Source organism: Hypanus sabinus, chromosome 3 (assembly GCF_030144855.1).
Source record: "Hypanus sabinus isolate sHypSab1 chromosome 3, sHypSab1.hap1, whole genome shotgun sequence".
Taxonomy (NCBI): Eukaryota; Metazoa; Chordata; class Chondrichthyes; order Myliobatiformes; family Dasyatidae; genus Hypanus; species Hypanus sabinus.
Window position 1 is genome coordinate 4,051,104 of NC_082708.1, and position 20,300 is coordinate 4,071,403.

General features: G+C 44.9%; 1 protein-coding gene across 2 annotated transcripts in view; it reads right to left on the minus strand.

Moving 5' to 3' along the window:
* LOC132390982 (cyclic nucleotide-gated cation channel alpha-4-like) overlaps positions 1-15,192 on the minus strand; it is a 54,814-nt gene extending 39,622 nt beyond the window's left edge. The window contains exons 1-2 of one of the 2 annotated variants that reach the window (XM_059963544.1): positions 14,968-15,192; positions 7,364-7,468 (exon numbers count right to left, since the gene is read on the minus strand). In XM_059963544.1, coding sequence (XP_059819527.1) covers positions 7,364-7,468; positions 14,968-15,077 — 215 coding nt within the window. In that variant the 5' untranslated portion in view covers positions 15,078-15,192. Of the gene's footprint in view, positions 1-7,363; positions 7,469-10,532; positions 10,626-14,967 lie in introns of those variants that run through there. The other variant, XM_059963545.1, reaches the window with a different exon arrangement.
* Between the last annotated feature and the right edge of the window lie 5,108 nt (positions 15,193-20,300).

A 20,300-nucleotide genomic window follows, 5' to 3' on the forward strand; every position in this document is an offset into this window, starting at 1 on the left:
AATTTCATGCAAATTCCCAGAGTAAAACTAGAGGTGTCTCTATTTTTATCAATTCCAATATTCCTTTTAATCAGGAGGATATTATAGCTGATATTAATGGTAGATTTTTAATTGTTAAAGGAATAATTTGTAATAAGAAAATGATTTTGGTTAATATTTATGGACTAAATGTTGATGATCCCTCATTTTTTAAAGACGTTTTTGCTCTATTACCTGACTTAAATGAATATATGTTATTAATGGGTGGTGATTTTAATACTTGTCTAAATCCTTTAATGGATAAGTCATCATCCAAACATCAACTCCCTAATCGTTCTGCATCACTTATTAATTCCTTTAACTTATTATGGTTTAATTGAGATCTGGAGGCATATGCATCCTAGTGATAGAGAATATTCTTTTTTCTCACAGGTTCATAATAAATATTCGAGAATCAACTATTTAATAGTTGACCCTTGACTTTTATGTAAAGTTCAGAAATGTGAGTATGATGCGATTGCTATCTCTGATCGTGCTCCTTTAAATTTAATATTTGAATTGAAAAATGTTGTTTCTACCAGACCATTTTGGTGTTTTCCAGAACGTTTATTACGAAGTTCAGAATTCATTGAGTTTATTGAAACTCAGATAAAAGAGTTTTTTCTCTTTAATAATATAGGAAACATCTCAAAGTTAGTAATTTGGGATACATTAAAAGCTTATCTATGTGGTCAAATTATATCATATATAGCTAAATTGAAGAAACAAACAAGAATGGAATTAGATAAAATCTCTAAACAAATTAAAGAATTAGATAACATTAATGCAATCTCTCCAAATGTTGTTTCATTTAAAAGAAGAGTAGAATTACAATACAGTATAGTTTATTACTAACATATCCTATTGAAGGATATTTGCTTAAATTGAAAAGTCAATTTTATATTTTTGGGGATAAAAATAATAAGCTCTTCGCTTCCCAATTAAGCTAAAACAAATTTTAAAGATTCGTAAAAACAATGGAGATATAGTAAGTAACTATGAGGATATTAACACTTTTCAAGATTTTTACTCTGATCTTTATAGATCTCAATTTCCTGCAGATTCCTCCAAAATGGAGGCTTTTTTACATAAGATTAAATTTCCACAAACTTCTGATGAAGATCAACAGATGCTTGATGCTCCAATTACCGAGCATGAAATTCAGAAAGCTATTTTATCAATGCAATCAGGTAAAGCTCCTGGAACTGATATTCAGTGGAATATTCAGTGGGATATTTCAAAAAATTTGAAAGATTACTTTCTCCGTATCTTTTGGAAATATTTCATGAATCCTTTGAGAAGGGTAATTTACCACCTTTTTATGAAGCATCTATTTCCTTAGTTCTTAAAAAAGATAAAGACCCTGTTGAATGTTCATCATATAGACCTATTTCACTATTAAATGTGGATGCAAAAATTCTTTCTAAAATAATGGTTAACTGCTTGGAAAATAATTAAAGTAATCTCTATGGACCAAATGGGCTTTATTAAAGGCCATTTCTCTTTCTCTAATGTTTGGAGATTGATGAACATTATTTATTCACCAGTATCTAAGCAACCTCAATGTGTTATCTCTCTCGATGCAGAAAAGGCATTTGATAGAATTGAGTGGCCATATTTGTTTAAAGTATTAGAAGAATTTGGTTTTGGTAATAATTTTAATAGATGGATTCAAATCATTTATAAGAACCCTATTGCCACGGTCATTACTAATAATTACAGGTCTTTCTTTTCACTTTCTCGTGGTACTAGACAGGGATGTCCATTAAGCCCTTTATAATTTAATATAACCATATAACCATCACAGCACGGAAACAGGCTATCTTGGCCCTCCTAGTCCGTGCCGAACTCTTAATCTTACCTAGTCCCACCTACCCGCACTCAGCCCATAACCCTCCACTCCTTTCCTGTCCATATACCTATCCAATTTTACCTTAAATGACACAACTGAACTGGCCTCTACTACTTCTACAGGAAGCTCATTCCACACAGCTATCACACTCTGAGTAAAGAAATACCCCCTCGTGTTTCCCTTAAACTTCTGCCCCCTAACTCTCAAATCATGTCCTCTCGTTTGAATCTCCCCTACACTCAATGGAAACAGTCTATTAACGTCAACTCTATCTATCCCTCTCAAAATTTTAAATACCTCGATCAAATCCCCCCTCAACCTTCTACGCTCCAATGAATAGAGACCTAACTTGTTCAACCTTTCTCTGTAACTTAAGTGCTGAAACCCAGGTAACATCCTAGTAAATCGTCTCTGCACTCTCTCTAATTTATTGATATCTTTCCTATAATTCGGTGACCAGAACTGCACACAATATTCTAAATTTGGCCTTACCAATGCCTTGTACAATTTTAACATTACATCCCAACTTCTGTACTCAATGCTTTGATTTATAAAGGCCAGCGTTCCAAAAGCCTTCTTCACCACCCTATCTACATGAGACTCCACCTTCAGGGAACTATGCACTGTTATTCCTAGATCTCTCTGCCTCTGCATTCCTCAATGCCCTACCATTTACCCTGTATGTTCTATTTGGATTATTCCTGCCAAAATGTAGAACCTCACACTTCTCAGCATTAAACTCCATATGCCAACATTCAGCCCATTCTTCTAACCGGCATAAATCTCCCTGCAAGCTTTGAAAACCCACCTCATTATCCACACACCTCCTACCTTAGTATCATCTGCATACTTACTAATCCAATTTACCACCCCATCATCCAGATCATTTATGTATATTACAAACAACATTGGGCCCAAAACAGATCCCTGAGGCACCCCGCTAGTCACCGGCCTCCAACCTGACAAACAGTTATCCACCACTACTCTCTGGCATCTCCCATCTAGCCACTGTTGAATCCATTTTATTACTCCAGCATTAATACCTAACGACTGAACCTTCTTAACTAACCTTCCATGTGGAACTTTGTCAAAGGCTTTGCTGAAGTCCATATAGACTACATCCACTGCCTTACCCTCGTCAACATTCCTCGTAACTTCTTCAAAAAATTCAATAAGGTTTGTCAAACATGACCTTCCACACACAAATCCATGCTGGCTACTCCTAATCAGATCCTGTCTATCCAGATAATTATTAATACTATCTCTAAGAATACTTTCCATTAATTTACCCACCACTGATGTCAAACTGACAAGTCTATAATTGCTAGGCTTACTTCTAGAACCCTTTTTAAACAATGGAACCACATGAGCAATACGCCAATCCTCCGGCACAATCCCCGTTTCTAATGACATCTTAAAGATCTCCGTCAGAGCTCCTGCTATCTCTACACAAACTTCCCTCAAGGTCCTGGGGAATATCCTGTCAGGATCCGGAGATTTATCCACTTTTAAATTTTTTAAAAGCGCCAGTACTTCCACCTCTTTAATTGTCATAGGTTCCATAACTTCCTTACTTGTTTCCCACACCTTACACAATTCAATATCCTTCTCCTTAGTGAATACCGAAGAGAAGAAATCGTTCAAAATCTCTCCCATCTCCCTCGGCTCCACACATAGCTGACCACTCTGATTCTCTAAGGGGCCAATTTTATCCCTCACTATCCTCTTGCTTTTAATGTAACTGTAGAAACCTTTCAGATTTACTTTCACCTTATTTGCCAAACCAACCTCGTATCTTCTTTTAGCTTTTCTAATCTCTTTCTTAAGATTCCTTTTGCATTCTTTATATTCCTCGAGCAATTCCTTTACTCCATGCTGCCTATATCTATTGTAGACATCCCTCTTTTTCCGAACCAAGATTCTAATATCCCTTGAAAACCATGGTGCTTTCAAACTTTTAACCTTTCCTTTCACCCTAACAGGAACATAAAGATTCTGTACCCTCATAATTTCACCCTTAAGTGACCTCCATTTCTCTATTACATCCTTCCCATAAAACAACTTGACTCAATCCACTCTCTCTAAATCCCTTCGCATCTCCTCAAAGTTAGCCTTTCTCCAATCAAAAATCTCAACTCTAGGTCCAGTCCTGTCCTTCTCCATAATTATATTGAAGCTAATGCTATTGTGATCACTGGACCCGAAGTGCTCCCCAACACATAGATCTGTCAGCTGACCTATCGCATTCCCTAACAGGAGATCCAACACTGCCCCATCTCTAGTCGGTACTTCTATGTATTGTTGCAAAAAACTATCCTACACACATTTCACAAACTCTAAACCATCCAGCCCTTTTACAGAGTGAGCTTCCCAGTCTACGTGTGGAAAATTAAAATCTCCCACAATCACCACCTTGTGTTTACTACAAATATCTGCTATCTCCTTACACATTTGCTCTTCCAACTCACGCTCCCCATTAGGTGGCCTATAATACACTCCTATCAGTGTTACTACACCTTTCCCATTCCTCAATTCCACCCAAATAGCCTCCCTAGAGGAGCTCTCTAATCTATCCTTCCAAAGCACCGCCATAAGATTTTCTCGGCCAAGCAATGCAATACCTCCTCCTCTGGCCCCTCCTACTCTATCTTGTATTGGAGCCTTTAGCTATAATATTACGGGAGGCCAAAAGCATTCATGGTATTTCTATAAATGGAACCATACATAAGATTTCTCTTTATGCAGAAGATCTTTTGATTTTTATTTCAAATCTTGAGGAATCAATTCCTAATCTTTTGGAAGCACTTAAAGATTTTGGTAAGTTTTCAGGATATAAACTTAACTTGAATAAAAGTGAATTGTTTCCATTAAATGCCCCTGTTTTTAGATATAATGATATTCCTTTTAGAATTGTTAATACATTTAGATATTTAGGTATTATAATTACTAAAAAACATAAAGATCTTTATAAAGCCAATATAGTTCCTCTCGTAGACTCCATGAAATTACTATTTTCTAGATGGAATCCACTTACTCTTTCTTTAATAGGTCATATCCATGCTGTGAAAATGATGATTTTACCTAGATTTTTATATATTTTCCAAAATATACCTATCTTTAACTAAAAAAAAAATTTCTATCAAATTGACTCTCTTATTTCTTCCTTTATTTGGAACAGTAAGAGACCAAGAATTAACAAGTACCATTTACAAAAACCCAGAAAAGATGGTGGACTTACACTTCCTAATTTAAGACTGTATTATTGGGCTGTGAATGTTAGGCAATTATGTTTTTGGCTATATTGGCTCGATAAGAGCCAAAAACCACTATGGGTTGATTTGGAATTAAAAGCTGTTAAACAATTTCATTTAGCTTCAATATTAGGAGCTCCATTACCTTTACAGCTCTCTAAAATTCCAAATTTAAATTTTTACCCAGTTATTAAACAATCTTTACAGATTTGGATTCAGTTTCACAATTTTTTAAATTTTAAACAATTTAAGTTGTCTAGTTTTTTATATTGAAACTTTTCATTTAAACCTTCAATAACCGACCCCATTTTTCTCCTATGGAGAAATAAAGGGATCTGTTTTTTTACAGATTTATTTTGTGATGGTTGATTGATGACTTTTGAAGAGTTAATTAACAAATACACATACACATTTTTTGCAATATTTTTAGGTTAGACATTTTTTACAGCAATATTTGGATAAGTTTCCTTGTCTACATGAATCAGATTTGTTGGATACCATTTTGAAGTTGAGTCCTTTAGTGAGAGGATCCATTAGCAGAATTTACCATTTATTTTTGTTACAAAAAGAGAACCTACCACTAAAGATTAAACAAGATTGGGAGAGAGAAGTTAATATGATCTTTGTTAATGAAGGTTGGGTTCGAATTTTGAAAAACATAAATTCTTCTTCTATATGTGCCAACCACTGTTTAATTCAATTTAAAAATGTTCACCGTTATTATTTAACAAAGGAGAGACTATCTAAAATATTTCCTAGTATAGACAATTACTGTGATAGGTGTAAAACTGAAGTAGCTACTTTGTCACAAATGTTCTGGTCATGTTCTTCATTAAAATCATTTTGGAAATCTTTATTTTCTACAATTTCTAAAGCTCTGAAAATTAATTTACAACCTAATAGATTGACTGTTCTATTTGGAATAGTTCCACATCATGTTCAGGGTATCTCATCTTCAGATCAACATGTAATTGCATTTGTTACATTATTGGCAAGAAGGGCTATTCTATTAAAATGGAAAGATATCTGTTCCCCTACATTAATTGAATGGTTTTCTCAAGTAAAGTTATGTGTCAGTTTGGAAAAAATTAGTAGAACTTTTGAACCACAATTTGATTTTGAGAGAAGATGGGTTCTTTTGCCAAATATTACCATTTAATTTGAATTATTCTATATGGTTTCCTTCCAATTTTATTATTTTTTAAATATGAATTGGTGGTTGATGACTCTTTATTTATATATTTAGATGATGGTAAAACGTATTGCTCCGGGGGTTGATTCCTAATGGGGGTTTTTATTTTTGTAGTTAGTGGGTTTTGTTCTTCTCAGTTAGATGTTTTTTTTTCCTTTTTTCCAATGTATAATTTTTTAACATTTTCATATATTATCAGTTTTTTTTCAGCTCTATTAATTGTGTACATATTAATCTATTGAAGTTTTGTATCATTCTATAGCTGTAGAAGATTATGTATCAATAAAAAGATTCTAAAAATGAAAATGAGTCGGTGGTGAGGAAGGCAAATGCAATGTTAGCTTTCATTTCAAGAGGACTCGAATATAAAAGCAAGGATGTAATGTTGAGACTTTAAAAGCACTGGTGAGGCCTCACTTGCGTATTGTGAGCAGGTTTGGGCCCCTTATCTCAGAAAGGATGTGCTGAAACTGGAGAGGGTTCAACGGAGGTTCACAAAAATGATTCCAGGATTGAATGGCTTCTCATATGAAGAGTGTTTGAAGGCTCTGGGCCTGTATTCACTGGAATTCAGATAATGATTGGAGGGAGGTTTTGGGGGGTGTCAGGGGTGTGGGTGTATGAAATGCCCTGCCAGGTGGTGGTAGAGGACATTAAGGACATTCCAGAGCCTCTAGGTAGGCACATTGATGAAAGAAAAATGGCAGGCTGTGTAGGAGGGAGTGTTAGATCAATCTTAGAGTAGGTTAAATTGTTGGCACAACACCATGGGCCGAAAAGCTTGTGGTGTTCTATGTTGTAAAAACAATATCTGACAAACAACTAATGTGTAAGAGAAGACAAACTGTGTGAATTTTTTTTTTAAATCCTCACTCCATGACCTTTGGTTGTTGCCTGTGAGGAGACTCTCTGCTTCAGGATTCTTTGTGTCTTTGACTAAACCTCTGCTCTGCAGCAGAGAGTGGAGCCCACCACCCACACTTAGTCTCCACGCAGCCTGGGACAGTCAGAACAGATCTCTCCCTCACTGACCCTGGCACTTCAGCTCACCTAGCAACCAATGCGGTCCAGTTGTAGATGACAGGGACACTGGCGACGACCAGCCAGTAGTAGTAGACATCACCCATGGGGTCCAAAATCCAGGGAGAGCTGGCACTGTCAACACAAAACCAGGAGGTCAGAGGCAGAGGACAGCTCGGCTCACACAGCAGCGAGACAGCGCTGCACACAGACACGGGAGCACGAGACAGCTAGAATCACGCAGACACGGGAGCACGAGACAGCTCAAATCACACAGACACGGGAGCACGAGACAGCTCAAATCACACAGACACGGGAGCACGAGACAGCTCAAATCACACAGACACGGGAGCACGAGACAGCTCGAATCACACAGACACGGGAACACGAGACAGCTCGAATCACACAGACACGGGAACACGAGACAGCTCGAATCACACAGACACGGGAACACGAGACAGCTCGAATCACACAGACACGGGAACACGAGACAATTCGAATCACAGACACAGGAACACGAGACAGCTCGAATCACACAGACACGGGAACACGAGACAGCTCGAATCACACAGACACGGGAACACGAGACAGCTCGAATCACACAGACACAGGCACGAGACAGCTCGAATCACACAGACACAGGAACACGAGACAGCTCGAATCACACAGACACGGGAACACGAGACAGCTCGAATCACAGACACAGGAACACGAGACAGCTCAAATCACACAGACACGGGAACATGAGACAGCTCGAATCACACAGACACGGGAACACGAGACAGCTCGAATCACACAGACACGGGAGCACGAGACAGCTTGAATCACACAGACACGGGAGCACGAGACAGCTCGAATCACACAGACACGGGAACACGAGACAGATCGAATCACAGACACGGGAGCACGAGACAGCTCGAATCACACAGACACAGGAACACGGGACAGCTCGAATCACACAGACACAGGAACACGGGACAGCTCGAATCACACAGACACAGGAACACGGGACAGCTCGAATCACACAGACACAGGAGCACGAGACAGCTCAAATCACTCACAGACACAGGAGCACAAGACAGCTCGAATCACACAGACACGGGAACACGAGACAGCTCGAATCACACAGACACAGGAGCACGAGACAGCTCAAATCACACAGACACGGGAACACGAGACAGCTCGAATCACACAGACACGGGAACACGAGACAGCTAGAATCACACAGACACGGGAACACGAGACAGCTCGAATCACACAGACACGGGAGCACGAGACAGCTCGAATCACACAGACACGGGAACACGAGACAGATCGAATCACAGACACAGGAGCACGAGACAGCTCGAATCACACAGACACAGGAACACGGGACAGCTCGAATCACACAGACACAGGAACACGGGACAACTCGAATCACACAGACACAGGAGCACGAGACAGCTCAAATCACTCACAGACACAGGAGCACAAGACAGCTCGAATCACACAGACACGGGAACACGAGACAGCTCGAATCACACAGACACAGGAGCACGAGACAGCTCAAATCACACAGACACGGGAGCACGAGACAGCTCGAATCACACAGACACAGGAGCATGAGACAGCTCGAATCACACAGACACGGGAACACGAGACAGCTCGAATCACACAGACACAGGAACACGAGACAGCTCGAATCACACAGACACGGGAACACGAGACAGCTCGAATCACACAGACACGGGAACACGAGACAGCTCGAATCACACAGACACGGGAGCACGAGACAGCTCGAATCACACAGACACGGGAACACGAGACAGCTCGAATCACAGACACAGGAGCACGAGACAGCTCGAATCACACAGACACGGGAGCACGAGACAGCTCGAATCACACAGACACAGGAACACGAGACAGCTAGAATCACACAGACACAGGAGCACGAGACAGCTCTGCACACAGACACGGGAACACAAGACAGCTCCGCACAAAGATGCAGGAACACGAGACAGCTCGAATCACACAGACACGAGAACACGAGAGAGCTCCGCACACACGGCTCTGCTCTCCATCTGTGCAGATTGCTAATAACACCAACACTGGTGCACCTTGGGTGTGTGCTTAGCCCACTGCTCTACTCTCCCACAACTGTGTGGCTGGACACATCTCTAATACTATCTATAAATTTGCTGTTGATACAACCATTGTTGGTAGAATCTCAGGTGGTGACGAGAGGGCGTACAGGAGTGAGATATGCCAACTAGTGGAATGGTGCCACAGCAACAACCTGGCACTCAACGTCAGTAAGATGAAAGAGCCGATTGTGACTTCAGGAAGGGTGAGACGAAGGAACACACTCCAATCCTCAGAGGGATCAGCAGTGGAGAGAGTGAGCAGCTTCAAGTTGCTAGTTGTCAAGATCTCTGAGGATCTAACCATATCGATGTCATTATCAAGAAGACAATACAGTGGTTATCTTTCATCAGGAGTTAGGGAAGGTTTGTTTTGTCACCAAAAACTTCACGATTATACCGTGGAGCGTATTCTGACAGGCTGCGTCCAGTGGGGTGGGGGGGGGGGGGCTACTGCAGTGGACCAAAACAAGCCACAGAAAGTTGTAAAATGAGTCACCTCCATCTTGGGTACCAGCCTTCAAGGAGCAGAGCCTCAGAAAGGTGGTGTCTGTAATTAAGGATCCTCACCACCCAGGACATGCCCTTTTCTCACTGTTACCATCAGGTAGGAGGTACAGAAGCCTGAAGGCACACACTCAGCGATTCAGGAACAGCTTCTTCCCCTCTGCCATCTGATTCCTGAATGGACATTGAACCTGTGAACACTACCTCACTTTTGAAATTAAATTTCTGCTTTTGCTTTCATTTTAATTTACTCTTTAATATACATACATAAACCTGGTTCAGCTCCCATGGCCGTGGGCTGCACACAGACACACAAAGATCGGACGGACAGCTTACCACAGGCTGCATCCGGGTCGCTGGTACTCTGAAGTATTGCACTAGAAATGTGTGAGCCCCACAAACTCATCAATTCGTTATTGTGACATACTGAGGAAGTGGAAATACTTTGTTTCGCAAACCACCCAGACAGACCATTGTGTCAGAGAGCAGCACAGTCCGAGGATGTGCTGGGGGCAGCCTGCAAGCATGGCCACACTTCCGTCGCCAGTGTAGCAAGTCCACAATTCACTCACCCTGACCCGTACGTTGTCGGAATGTGCACAGAGTCACGGGAGAACGTGCGAACTCCATTCAGACTGCAATGGCGATCGATCGCAGAGAGGAAATTCCACTCACCACTGTGCCACCCTATATTCTGGCTCTGCTTTCTGGGAGCAGCGAGGGTTGAGGGAGGCATTCAAGATTATGAACCTACTCCCCAACTCTTCCTCCACTATGCTGATGACCGCTTTGCTGCAGCTTCATGCACCCATGCTGAACTTGTCGACGTTTCCTCCAACTTCCCTTCTGCCCTTCTGGTCCATTTCTGACACCTGCCTCCCCTTTCTCGATCTCTCTGCCTCCATCCTCAACGTCTTTTATAAACCCACTGATTCCCGTGGTTATCTGGACTATACATCTCCGGTAAAAATGCCATTCCCTTTTCTGACGAGTCCTGACGGAGGGTCTCGCCCCGAAAAGTCGACAGTACTTCTCCCTACAGATGCTGCCTGGCCTGGTGCATTCCACCTACATTTTGTGTGTGTTGCCTGAATTCTCAGCATCTGCAGATTTCCTCGTGTTTCCCCTTTCTCAGTTTCATTGTCTCCACTGCACCTGCTCTCAGGATGTGGCTTTCCATTCCAGAGCACCAGAGATGTCCTCCTCTTTTAAAGAATGGGATTCCCCTCCCTCTACGATTCATGCTGCCCTCACCCACATCTCCTCCTTTTCCTGTACATCTGCACTCACCCCATCTTCCCACCGTCGTCAGAGTGATAGAGTCTCTCTTGTCCTTACCTACCAGCCCATCAGCCTCCGCATCCAACACGTTGCCCTCTGCAACATCTCCGCCATCTCCAAAGGGATCCGACCACTAAGCGTACATTTACCTCTCCCCCCCATCTGCTTTCTGCAGGGAACACTCCCTCCATCGTTGTCCATTCATCCCTCCCCACTAATCTCCCTCCTGGTACTTACCCCTGCAAGTGACAGAGATGCCACACCTGCCCATTCTCCTCCATTCAGGGCCCAAGCAGTCCTCCAGGTGAGGCAACACTCAACCTTTGACACTGCTGTGGTCGTCTGTTGTGTCTAATGCTCCCAATGCGGCCTCCTCTACATTGTGGTTTCTGTTGTGTCCGGTGCTCCCAATGCGGCCTCCTCTACATTGTGGTTTCTGTTGTGTCCAGTGCTCCCAATGTGGCCTCCTCTACATTGTGGTTCCTGTTGTGTCTAATGCTCCCAACGTGGCCTCCTCTACATTGTGGTTCCTGTTGTGTCTAATGCTCCCAATGTGGCCTCCTCTACATTGTGGTTCCTGTTGTGTCCGGTGCTCCCAATGTGGCCTCCTCGACATTGTGGTTTCTGTTGTGTCCGGTGCTCCCAATGCGGCCTCCTCTACATTGTGGTTCCTGTTGTGTCCGGTGCTCCCAATGCACCCTCCTCTACATTGTGGTTCCTGTTGTGTCCGGTGCTCCCAATGCACCCTCCTCTACATTGTGGTTCCTGTTGTGTCCGGTGCTCCCAATGCAGCCTCCTCTACATTGTGGTTTCTGTTGTGTCTGGTGCTCCCAACGTGGCCTCCTCTACATTGTGGTTTCTGTTGTGTCCGGTGCTCCCAATGTGGCCTCCTCGACATTGTGGTTTCTGTTGTGTCCGGTGCTCCCAATGCGGCCTCCTCTACATTGTGGTTCCTGTTGTGTCTGGTGCTCCCAATGTGGCCTCCTCTACATTGTGGTTTCTGTTATGTCTGGTGCTCCCAATGCGGCCTCCTCTACATTGTGGTTTCTGTTGTGTCCGGTGCTCCCAACGTGGCCTCCTCTACATTGTGGTTTCTGTTGTGTCCGGTGCTCCCAATGTAGTCTCCTCTACATTGTGGTTCCTGTTGTGTCTGGTGCTCCCAATGTGGCCTCCTCGACATTGTGGTTTCTGTTGTGTCTGGTGCTCCCAATGTGGCCTCCTCTACATTGTGGTTTCTGTTGTGTCTGGTGCTCCCAATGCGGCCTCCTCTACATTGTGGTTTCTGTTGTGTCCGGTGCTCCCAACGTGGTCTCCTCTACATTGTGGTTTCTGTTGTGTCCGGTGCTCCCAATGCAGCCTCCTCTACATTGTGGTTCCTGTTGTGTCCGGTGCTCCCAACGTGGCCTCCTCTACATTGTGGTTCCTGTTGTGTCTGGTGCTCCCAATGTGGCCTCCTCTACATTGTGGTTTCTGTTGTGTCCGGTGCTCCCAATGCAGCCTCCTCTACATTGTGGTTCCTGTTGTGTCCGGTGCTCCCAACGTGGCCTCCTCTACATTGTGGTTCCTGTTGTGTCTGGTGCTCCCAATGTGGCCTCCTCTACATTGTGGTTTCTGTTGTGTCCGGTGCTCCCAACGTGGCCTCCTCTACATTGTGGTTCCTGTTGTGTCCGGTGCTCCCAATGTGGCCTCCTCGACATTGTGGTTTCTGTTGTGTCCGGTGCTCCCAACGTGGTCTCCTCTACATTGTGGTTTCTGTTGTGTCTAATGCTCCCAATGTGGCCTCCTCTACATTGTGGTTTCTGTTGTGTCCAGTGCTCCCAATGCGGCCTCCTCTACATTGTGGTTTCTGTTGTGTCCGGTGCTCCCAATGTGGCCTCCTCTACATTGTGGTTTCCGTTGTGTCCGGTGCTTCCAATGCAGCCTCCTCTACATTGTGGTTTCTGTTGTGTCTGGTGCTCCCAATGTGGCCTCCTCGACATTGTGGTTTCTGTTGTGTCCGGTGCTCCCAATGTGGCCTCCTCGACATTGTGGTTCCTGTTGTGTCCGGTGCTCCCAACGTGGCCTCCTCTACATTGTGGTTCCTGTTGTGTCTGGTGCTCCCAATGTGGCCTCCTCTACATTGTGGTTTCTGTTGTGTCCGGTGCTCCCAACGTGGCCTCCTCTACATTGTGGTTCCTGTTGTGTCCGGTGCTCCCAATGCGGCCTCCTCTACATTGTGGTTTCTGTTGTGTCCGGTGCTCCCAACGTGGTCTCCTCTACATTGTGGTTTCTGTTGTGTCCGGTGCTCCCAATGTGGCCTCCTCTACATTGTGGTTTCTGTTGTGTCCGGTGCTCCCAATGCGGCCTCCTCTACATTGTGGTTTCTGTTGTGTCCGGTGCTCCCAATGTGGCCTCCTCTACATTGTGGTTTCCGTTGTGTCCGGTGCTTCCAATGCAGCCTCCTCTACATTGTGGTTTCTGTTGTGTCTGGTGCTCCCAATGTGGCCTCCTCGACATTGTGGTTTCTGTTGTGTCCGGTGCTCCCAATGTGGCCTCCTCTACATTGTGGTTTCTGTTGTGTCCGGTGCTCCCAATGCGGCCTCCTCTACATTGTGGTTTCTGTTGTGTCCGGTGCTCCCAATGTGGCCTCCTCTACATTGTGGTTTCCGTTGTGTCCGGTGCTTCCAATGCAGCCTCCTCTACATTGTGGTTTCTGTTGTGTCTGGTGCTCCCAATGTGGCCTCCTCGACATTGTGGTTTCTGTTGTGTCCGGTGCTCCCAATGTGGCCTCCTCTACATTGTGGTTTCTGTTGTGTCCGGTGCTCCCAATGTGGCCTCCTCTACATTGTGGTTCCTGTTGTGTCCGGTGCTCCCAATGCGGCCTCCTCTACATTGTGGTTTCTGTTGTGTCTAATGCTCCCAATGTGGCCTCCTCTACATTGTGGTTTCTGTTGTGTCTGGTGCTCCCAATGTGGCCTCCTCTACATTGTGGTTTCTGTTGTGTCTGGTGCTCCCAATGTGGCCTCCTCTACATTGTGGTTTCTGTTGTGTCTGGTGCTCCCAATGTGGCCTCCTCTACATTGTGGTTTCTGTTGTGTCCGGTGCTCCCAATGTGGCCTCCTCGACATTGGTGAGACCTGTTGTAAACTGGGGGACCGAGCACCTCTGCACCATCCACCACAAACTGCTCTTCCCGAGGAGCAAACATTTTAATTCCGATTCTCATCCCCATTCCGACATGTTGATACATGTCCTCCCCTTGTGCCAAGATGAGGCCAACCTCGGTGGAGGTGCAACACCCTATATTCCGTCTGGGTACCCTCCAACCTGATGACATGAATATTGATTTTGCCTTCTGGAGAACAGAATTCCCACCCCCATTTCCCACTGTGATCCTTCACTTCTTCTCACTTGGCTATTACTCCCCCCTGGGTCCCCTCCTCCTTCCCTTTCTCCCATGGTCCACTCTCTTCTCCTATCAGATTCCTTCTTCTCCAGTCCCTGATCTTTCCTACCCACCTGCCTTCACCTTCCAACTAGCCTCTTCCCCGCCTTTTTAATTCAGGCATCTCCCCCGTTCCCGAGCCCGTCCTCCTCAGCCTGAAGCTGTCGACTGTACTCTTCTCCCTGGATGCTGCCTGAGCAGCTCTGATGGTAAAGGACCGATAATGGTTGACACAGAGACGATGGACTGAAGGGCCTTTCTCAGAGCCCCAGGGCTTGGTCTCCACCAGTCAGTTGACTTACCTTCGCCTGGCCCAGCTAGCTGCTGACTGCCTCATTCGGTTGACCCAAGCGCCAATCGTCCCTCCAGAGGCTCTGGCCCACTCTGTGACCCGTTCTCCCCAGTACTGCATGGTGTCTGCTGATGCCTCTCCTGCCTCTCAATGCCTGCAGTTACAGCCGTGACTGAGCAGATTCACCCCTGGCTCCTGCATCCTGCCACTGAAGCCCTGGGGATTCCTGCCCCAGGCGTAGCTCTTAGCAACTAGCAGCAAGCTGTTCAAGGTCAGATATCCCATTGCAGTGTTTGGGAACAGCTCAGCACCTCTGGGATCAACGTAATCCGAGGCAGGTTTCACCTGGTTTGTGTTAGTTACTAGACCGGAGATTCTGCAGGTGCTGGAAATCCAGGGTAACACACACAAAATGCTGGAGGAACTCAGCAGGACAGGCAGCGTCTATGGAGAGGAATAAACAGTCGACTTTTCAGGCTGAGAACCTTCACTAGGACTAGGTCTGTTCATTCATTTTCATAGATACTGCCTGACCTAATGAGTTCCTCAGCATTTTGTCTGTGTCGCCCTGTGTTGCTCTCGCTGTGTTGTGATGTGGTAAACTATAATGGATATATTGGGAATGGACATATTGGACAGCGGTAAATTATAACGGATATATTGGGAATGGACATTCTGGACAGCGGTAAATTATAACGGATATAGTGGGAATGGACATATTGGACAGCGGTAAATTATAATGGATATAGTGGGAATGGACATATTGGACAGCGGTAAATTATAACGGATATAGTGGGAATGGACATATTGGACAGCGGTAAATTATAACGGATATATTGGGAATGGACATTCTGAACAGCGGTAAATTATAACGGATATAGTGGGAATGGACATATTGGACAGCGGTAAATTATAACGGATATATTGGGAATGGACATATTGGACAGTGGTAAATTATAACAGATATATTGGGAATGGACATATTTCTTTAACTTATGAAAAAAACAGCCTGAGCTGTAAACAGTGTCAGCCAGGCAGCACCTCCATGGAGGGTGAGGAGAGGCAGAGGGAGATGGAGGAACAGAGAGAGGTAAGAAATGCAAACAAAAGAGAGAGAGGGAGGGAAGTGAAAGGGGGAAGAGAGAGGGAGAAGGGGGAGTGAAAGTGGAAGAGAGGGAGGGGAGAGAGGAGCGAAGAGAGAGAGAGAAAGGGGTGAGAGAGGCAAAGGTTAGAGATGGTGGAAGGGGGAAAGAAGAGATGAGGGAGATGAGAGAGAGAGAGAGAGAGAGAAAAGGGTACGGTGAGAAAGATAGAGAGAGAGAGACAGAGGCAGAAGTGGGAGAAGCAAAGGGGGAGACAGTGGCGGAAGTCGAGAGAGGGGTGAATGAAGTAAAGGGGAGAGACAGAAGGAGAGCTGGAGTGGAGAGGGGCATGTGAAATAGAGAAAGGAGAAGAATGGAGAGGGACAGAGACTGAGGGCTGAGTGAAGGAGAGGGGAGAGAGGAGGGAGAGCAGGAACTGAGTACAATGGCAAAGCTGGCATTTATTGATTGTCCACGCCCAGCTGGGTTTGAGTTGCTGAGGGTTTAGTAGTCATGTATACTGTTGGGTTGGGTGTTGGATTCCAATATTTTTTATCCAAGGTTTTTTTGTAAGTCAAGAACAAGGCTCAAAACTTGTTGCTTCATGATGGTTTTATTAAGTGGTAATAGCACAAGAATCATGGAAGGAACTGACTGGGGGCAGAAACTGAACAATCACATATACATACTGTGTCCACTAGGGGGAGACACTGAACAATCACATATACATACTGTGACCACTAAGGGGAGACACTGAACAATCACATATACATACTGTGACCACTAAGGGGAGACACTGAGCTATCATATATACATACTCTGACCACTCGGGGGAGACTCTGAACAATTATATATACATACTGTGTCCACTAGGGGGAGACTCTGAACAATTACATATACATAATCTGTCCACTAGGGGCAGACACTGAACAATCACATATACATACAGACAGACAGACACAGACAGACATACTTTATTGATCCTGAGGGAACTTGGCTTTCGTTACAGTTGCACCAACCAAGAATAATGTAGAAATAATGTAGAAATATAGCAATATAAATCCATAAATAATTAAATAATAATAGGTAAATTATGCTGGGTGGAAATAAGTTCAGGACCAGTCTATTGGCTCAGGGTGTCTGACACTCTGAAGGAGGAGTTGTCAGGTTAGATGGCCACAGGCAGGAATGACTTCCTATGACACTCAATATTGCAGTGATGCTCAATGTTGCACTGTACTGTAACCACTGGGGGGGGAGGGGGAACACACTGAACAATCACATACACATACTGTGTCCGCTAGGGGGAGACACTGAACAATCTCATACACATACTGTGTCCGCTAGGGGGAGACACTGAACAATCTCATATACATACTGTGTCCACTAGGGGGAGACACTGAACAATCTCATATACATACTGTGTCCACTAGGGGGAGAAACTGAACAATCTCATATACATACTGTGTCCACTAGGGGGTGACACTGAACAATCTCATATACATACTGTGTCCACTAGGGGGAGAAACTGAACAATCTCATATACATACTGTGTCCACTAGGGGGAGACACTGAACAATCACATATACATACTGTGACCACTAGGAGACATACTAAACAGTTACATGTGTAACAGTAGTTACATAAAATACAACACAGACTGAATATAAGGTGGTGTTCTTCCAACCTGAATGTGGCTTCATCAGGAAGGTAGCCTTCAACCTGATGGCATGAACACTGACTTCTCTAACTTCTGTTAATGCCCCTCCTCCCCTTCTTACCCCATCCCTTATTTGTTTATTTATTATTTCCCCCTCATCTTTTCTCTCTCTGCCCCTCTCACAATCATCCCTTGCTTGTTTTCCATCTCCGTCTGATGCTCCCCTCCCCTTTCTTTCTCCCATGGTCCTCTCCCTTCTCCAGCTCTGTATCCCTTTTGCCAGCTCTCAGCTTCATTCTCCCCTCCCTCCGGTCTGCTTCTTTCGTTTCGGAACTCCCCCTCCCCCAAACCACTTTCAAATCTCTTACTACCTTTTCTTTCAGTTAGTCCTGACAAAGGGTCTCGGCCCAAAACGTCACCTGTACTTCTCCCTATAGATGCTGCCTGGCCTGCTGTGTTCCACCAGCATTTTGTGGGTGTCGCTTATATAAAACAGAATCAGGCATAAATTGTTAAACTGCAAAGAAAATAACATTTAATCAGTGTAATCTAACACAGGAGTGGCCAGTCATGCGTGGAGCAGAATTGACTTCCCCAACACACCAGCAGAGTCAAGTCTCTCATCTCGCTCAGCAGCTCCGCCACTGAGAGCAAATCCATTCCCGCAGTAGCCCCACACCTCTGCTTCTCCAGACTGCCTCAGCCTGAGTCTCTGCCTCCCCCCAGTCCTTTGAAGCAGAGTTCCAAATGGTCCTGGCTGCCGGAGAAAACGATATTCACACGGAATGGCCTTCCATCCCTCCAACCACCACTCCAACATCATTTCCTGCCATAGTCAGCTTCTGGACAGACACTCCTGTGCCGACTGTCACTTCTTGGTCATACAATACAACTAATCTATGCTTATAAGCTGTCTTGTATTTATGTTTATTGTGTGTTTTTATTATTGTCTTCTTATTCTTTTATTGTGTCGTATCAGATGCAGAGTAACAATTATTTCATGTTCCTTTGTACTTCAGTACTGGAAATGATATTAAACAATCTTGAATCTTGAATCCTGGACTTGTAAAGATTATTTAGACATCCTTACAGGTAACCACTGGCTGCTGAGTCTACGTCCCCACACACGTTCATACAATACAAACGTCGCCAGTCCAACCTGCCCCAGCGGCTACCCTTCATTAGGAGTCTCCGGAGATTTGGAAGGTCATGAAAGGCTGTAGTCAATTTCTACAGATGTTCCGTTGACAGCATTCGAAGTGGATGCATCACCGTCTGGGCTGGAGCAGTCAGCACACAGGATCAGAAAAACCTGCAGAAAGTTGTAAACTCAGCCCGCTCCATCCTGGGAACCAGTCTCCCCAGCATCGAGGACACCTCCAAAAGCTAATGCCCCGAGAAGATGGTGTCCATCGTTAAAGACACCTACCCCCGGGACATGCTCTCTTCTCATTACTGCCATCAGGGAGGGGTACAGGAGCCTGAAGTTAGTGAATAATGAACTACTGTTCGTCGGTTCATGGACCATTCAGAAATCTGCTGAAAAACAATTCCTAAAAATTTGAATGTCTGCAGGGTTCTGTGACTCCTCTCTGACGGTAGTAATCAGGGGAGGGCAACCTCTGGATGGTGAGGGTCCTGTCTCCTCTCTGACGGAGGTAATAGGAGGGGAAGCTCTGGATGGTGGGGGTCCTGTCTCCTCTCTGACGGTAGTAATGAGGAGGGCAAGCTCTGGATGGTGAGGGTCCTGTCTCCTCTCTGACGGTAGTAATGAGGACGGGAAGCTCTGGATGGTGAGGGTCCTGTCTCGTCTCTGACGGTAGTAATGAGGACGGGAAGCTCTGGATGGTGAGGGTACTGTCTCGTCTCTGACGGTAGTAATGAGGAGGGGATGCTCTGGGTGGTGGGGGTCCTGTCTCCTCTCTGACGGTAGTAATGAGGGGAGGGCAACCTCTGGATGGTGAGGGTCCTGTCTCCTCTCTGACGGTAGTAATGAGGACGGGAAGCTCTGGATGGTGAGGGTCCTGTCTCCTCTCTGACGGTAATGAGGGGAGGGCAATAATAAATAAGCAATAAATATCAAGAACGGTAGATAATATGTCACCTTGAAACTGGGTCCATGGGTTGTGAGAACATTTCAATAATGGGGTAAGTGCAGCTGAATGAAGTTATCCACTTTGACTCAAGACCCTGACAATTGAGGGGTAATAACTGTCTCTGAACCTGGTGGTGAGAGTCCTGAGGCTCCTGTACCTCCTTCCTGACGGTTCAGGGGTAATAACTGTCCCTGAACCTGGTGGTGAGAGCCCTGAGGCTCCTGTACCTCCTTCCTGACGGTTCAGGGTTAATAACTGTCCCTGAACCTGGTGGTGAGAGTCCTGAGGCTCCTGTACCTCCTTCCTGACGGTTCAGGGGTAATAACTGTCCCTGAACCTGGTGGTGAGAGTCCTGAGGCTCCTGTACCTCCTTCCTGAGTGAGAAGAGAGCAAGTTGGGTCCCCGACGATGGATGCTGCTTTTCCGTGTAGATGTTCTTAATGGTGGGGAGAGCTTTCCCCGTGATGGACAGTATGTTGTGTTGAGGACAGATGTTGATGCCCAG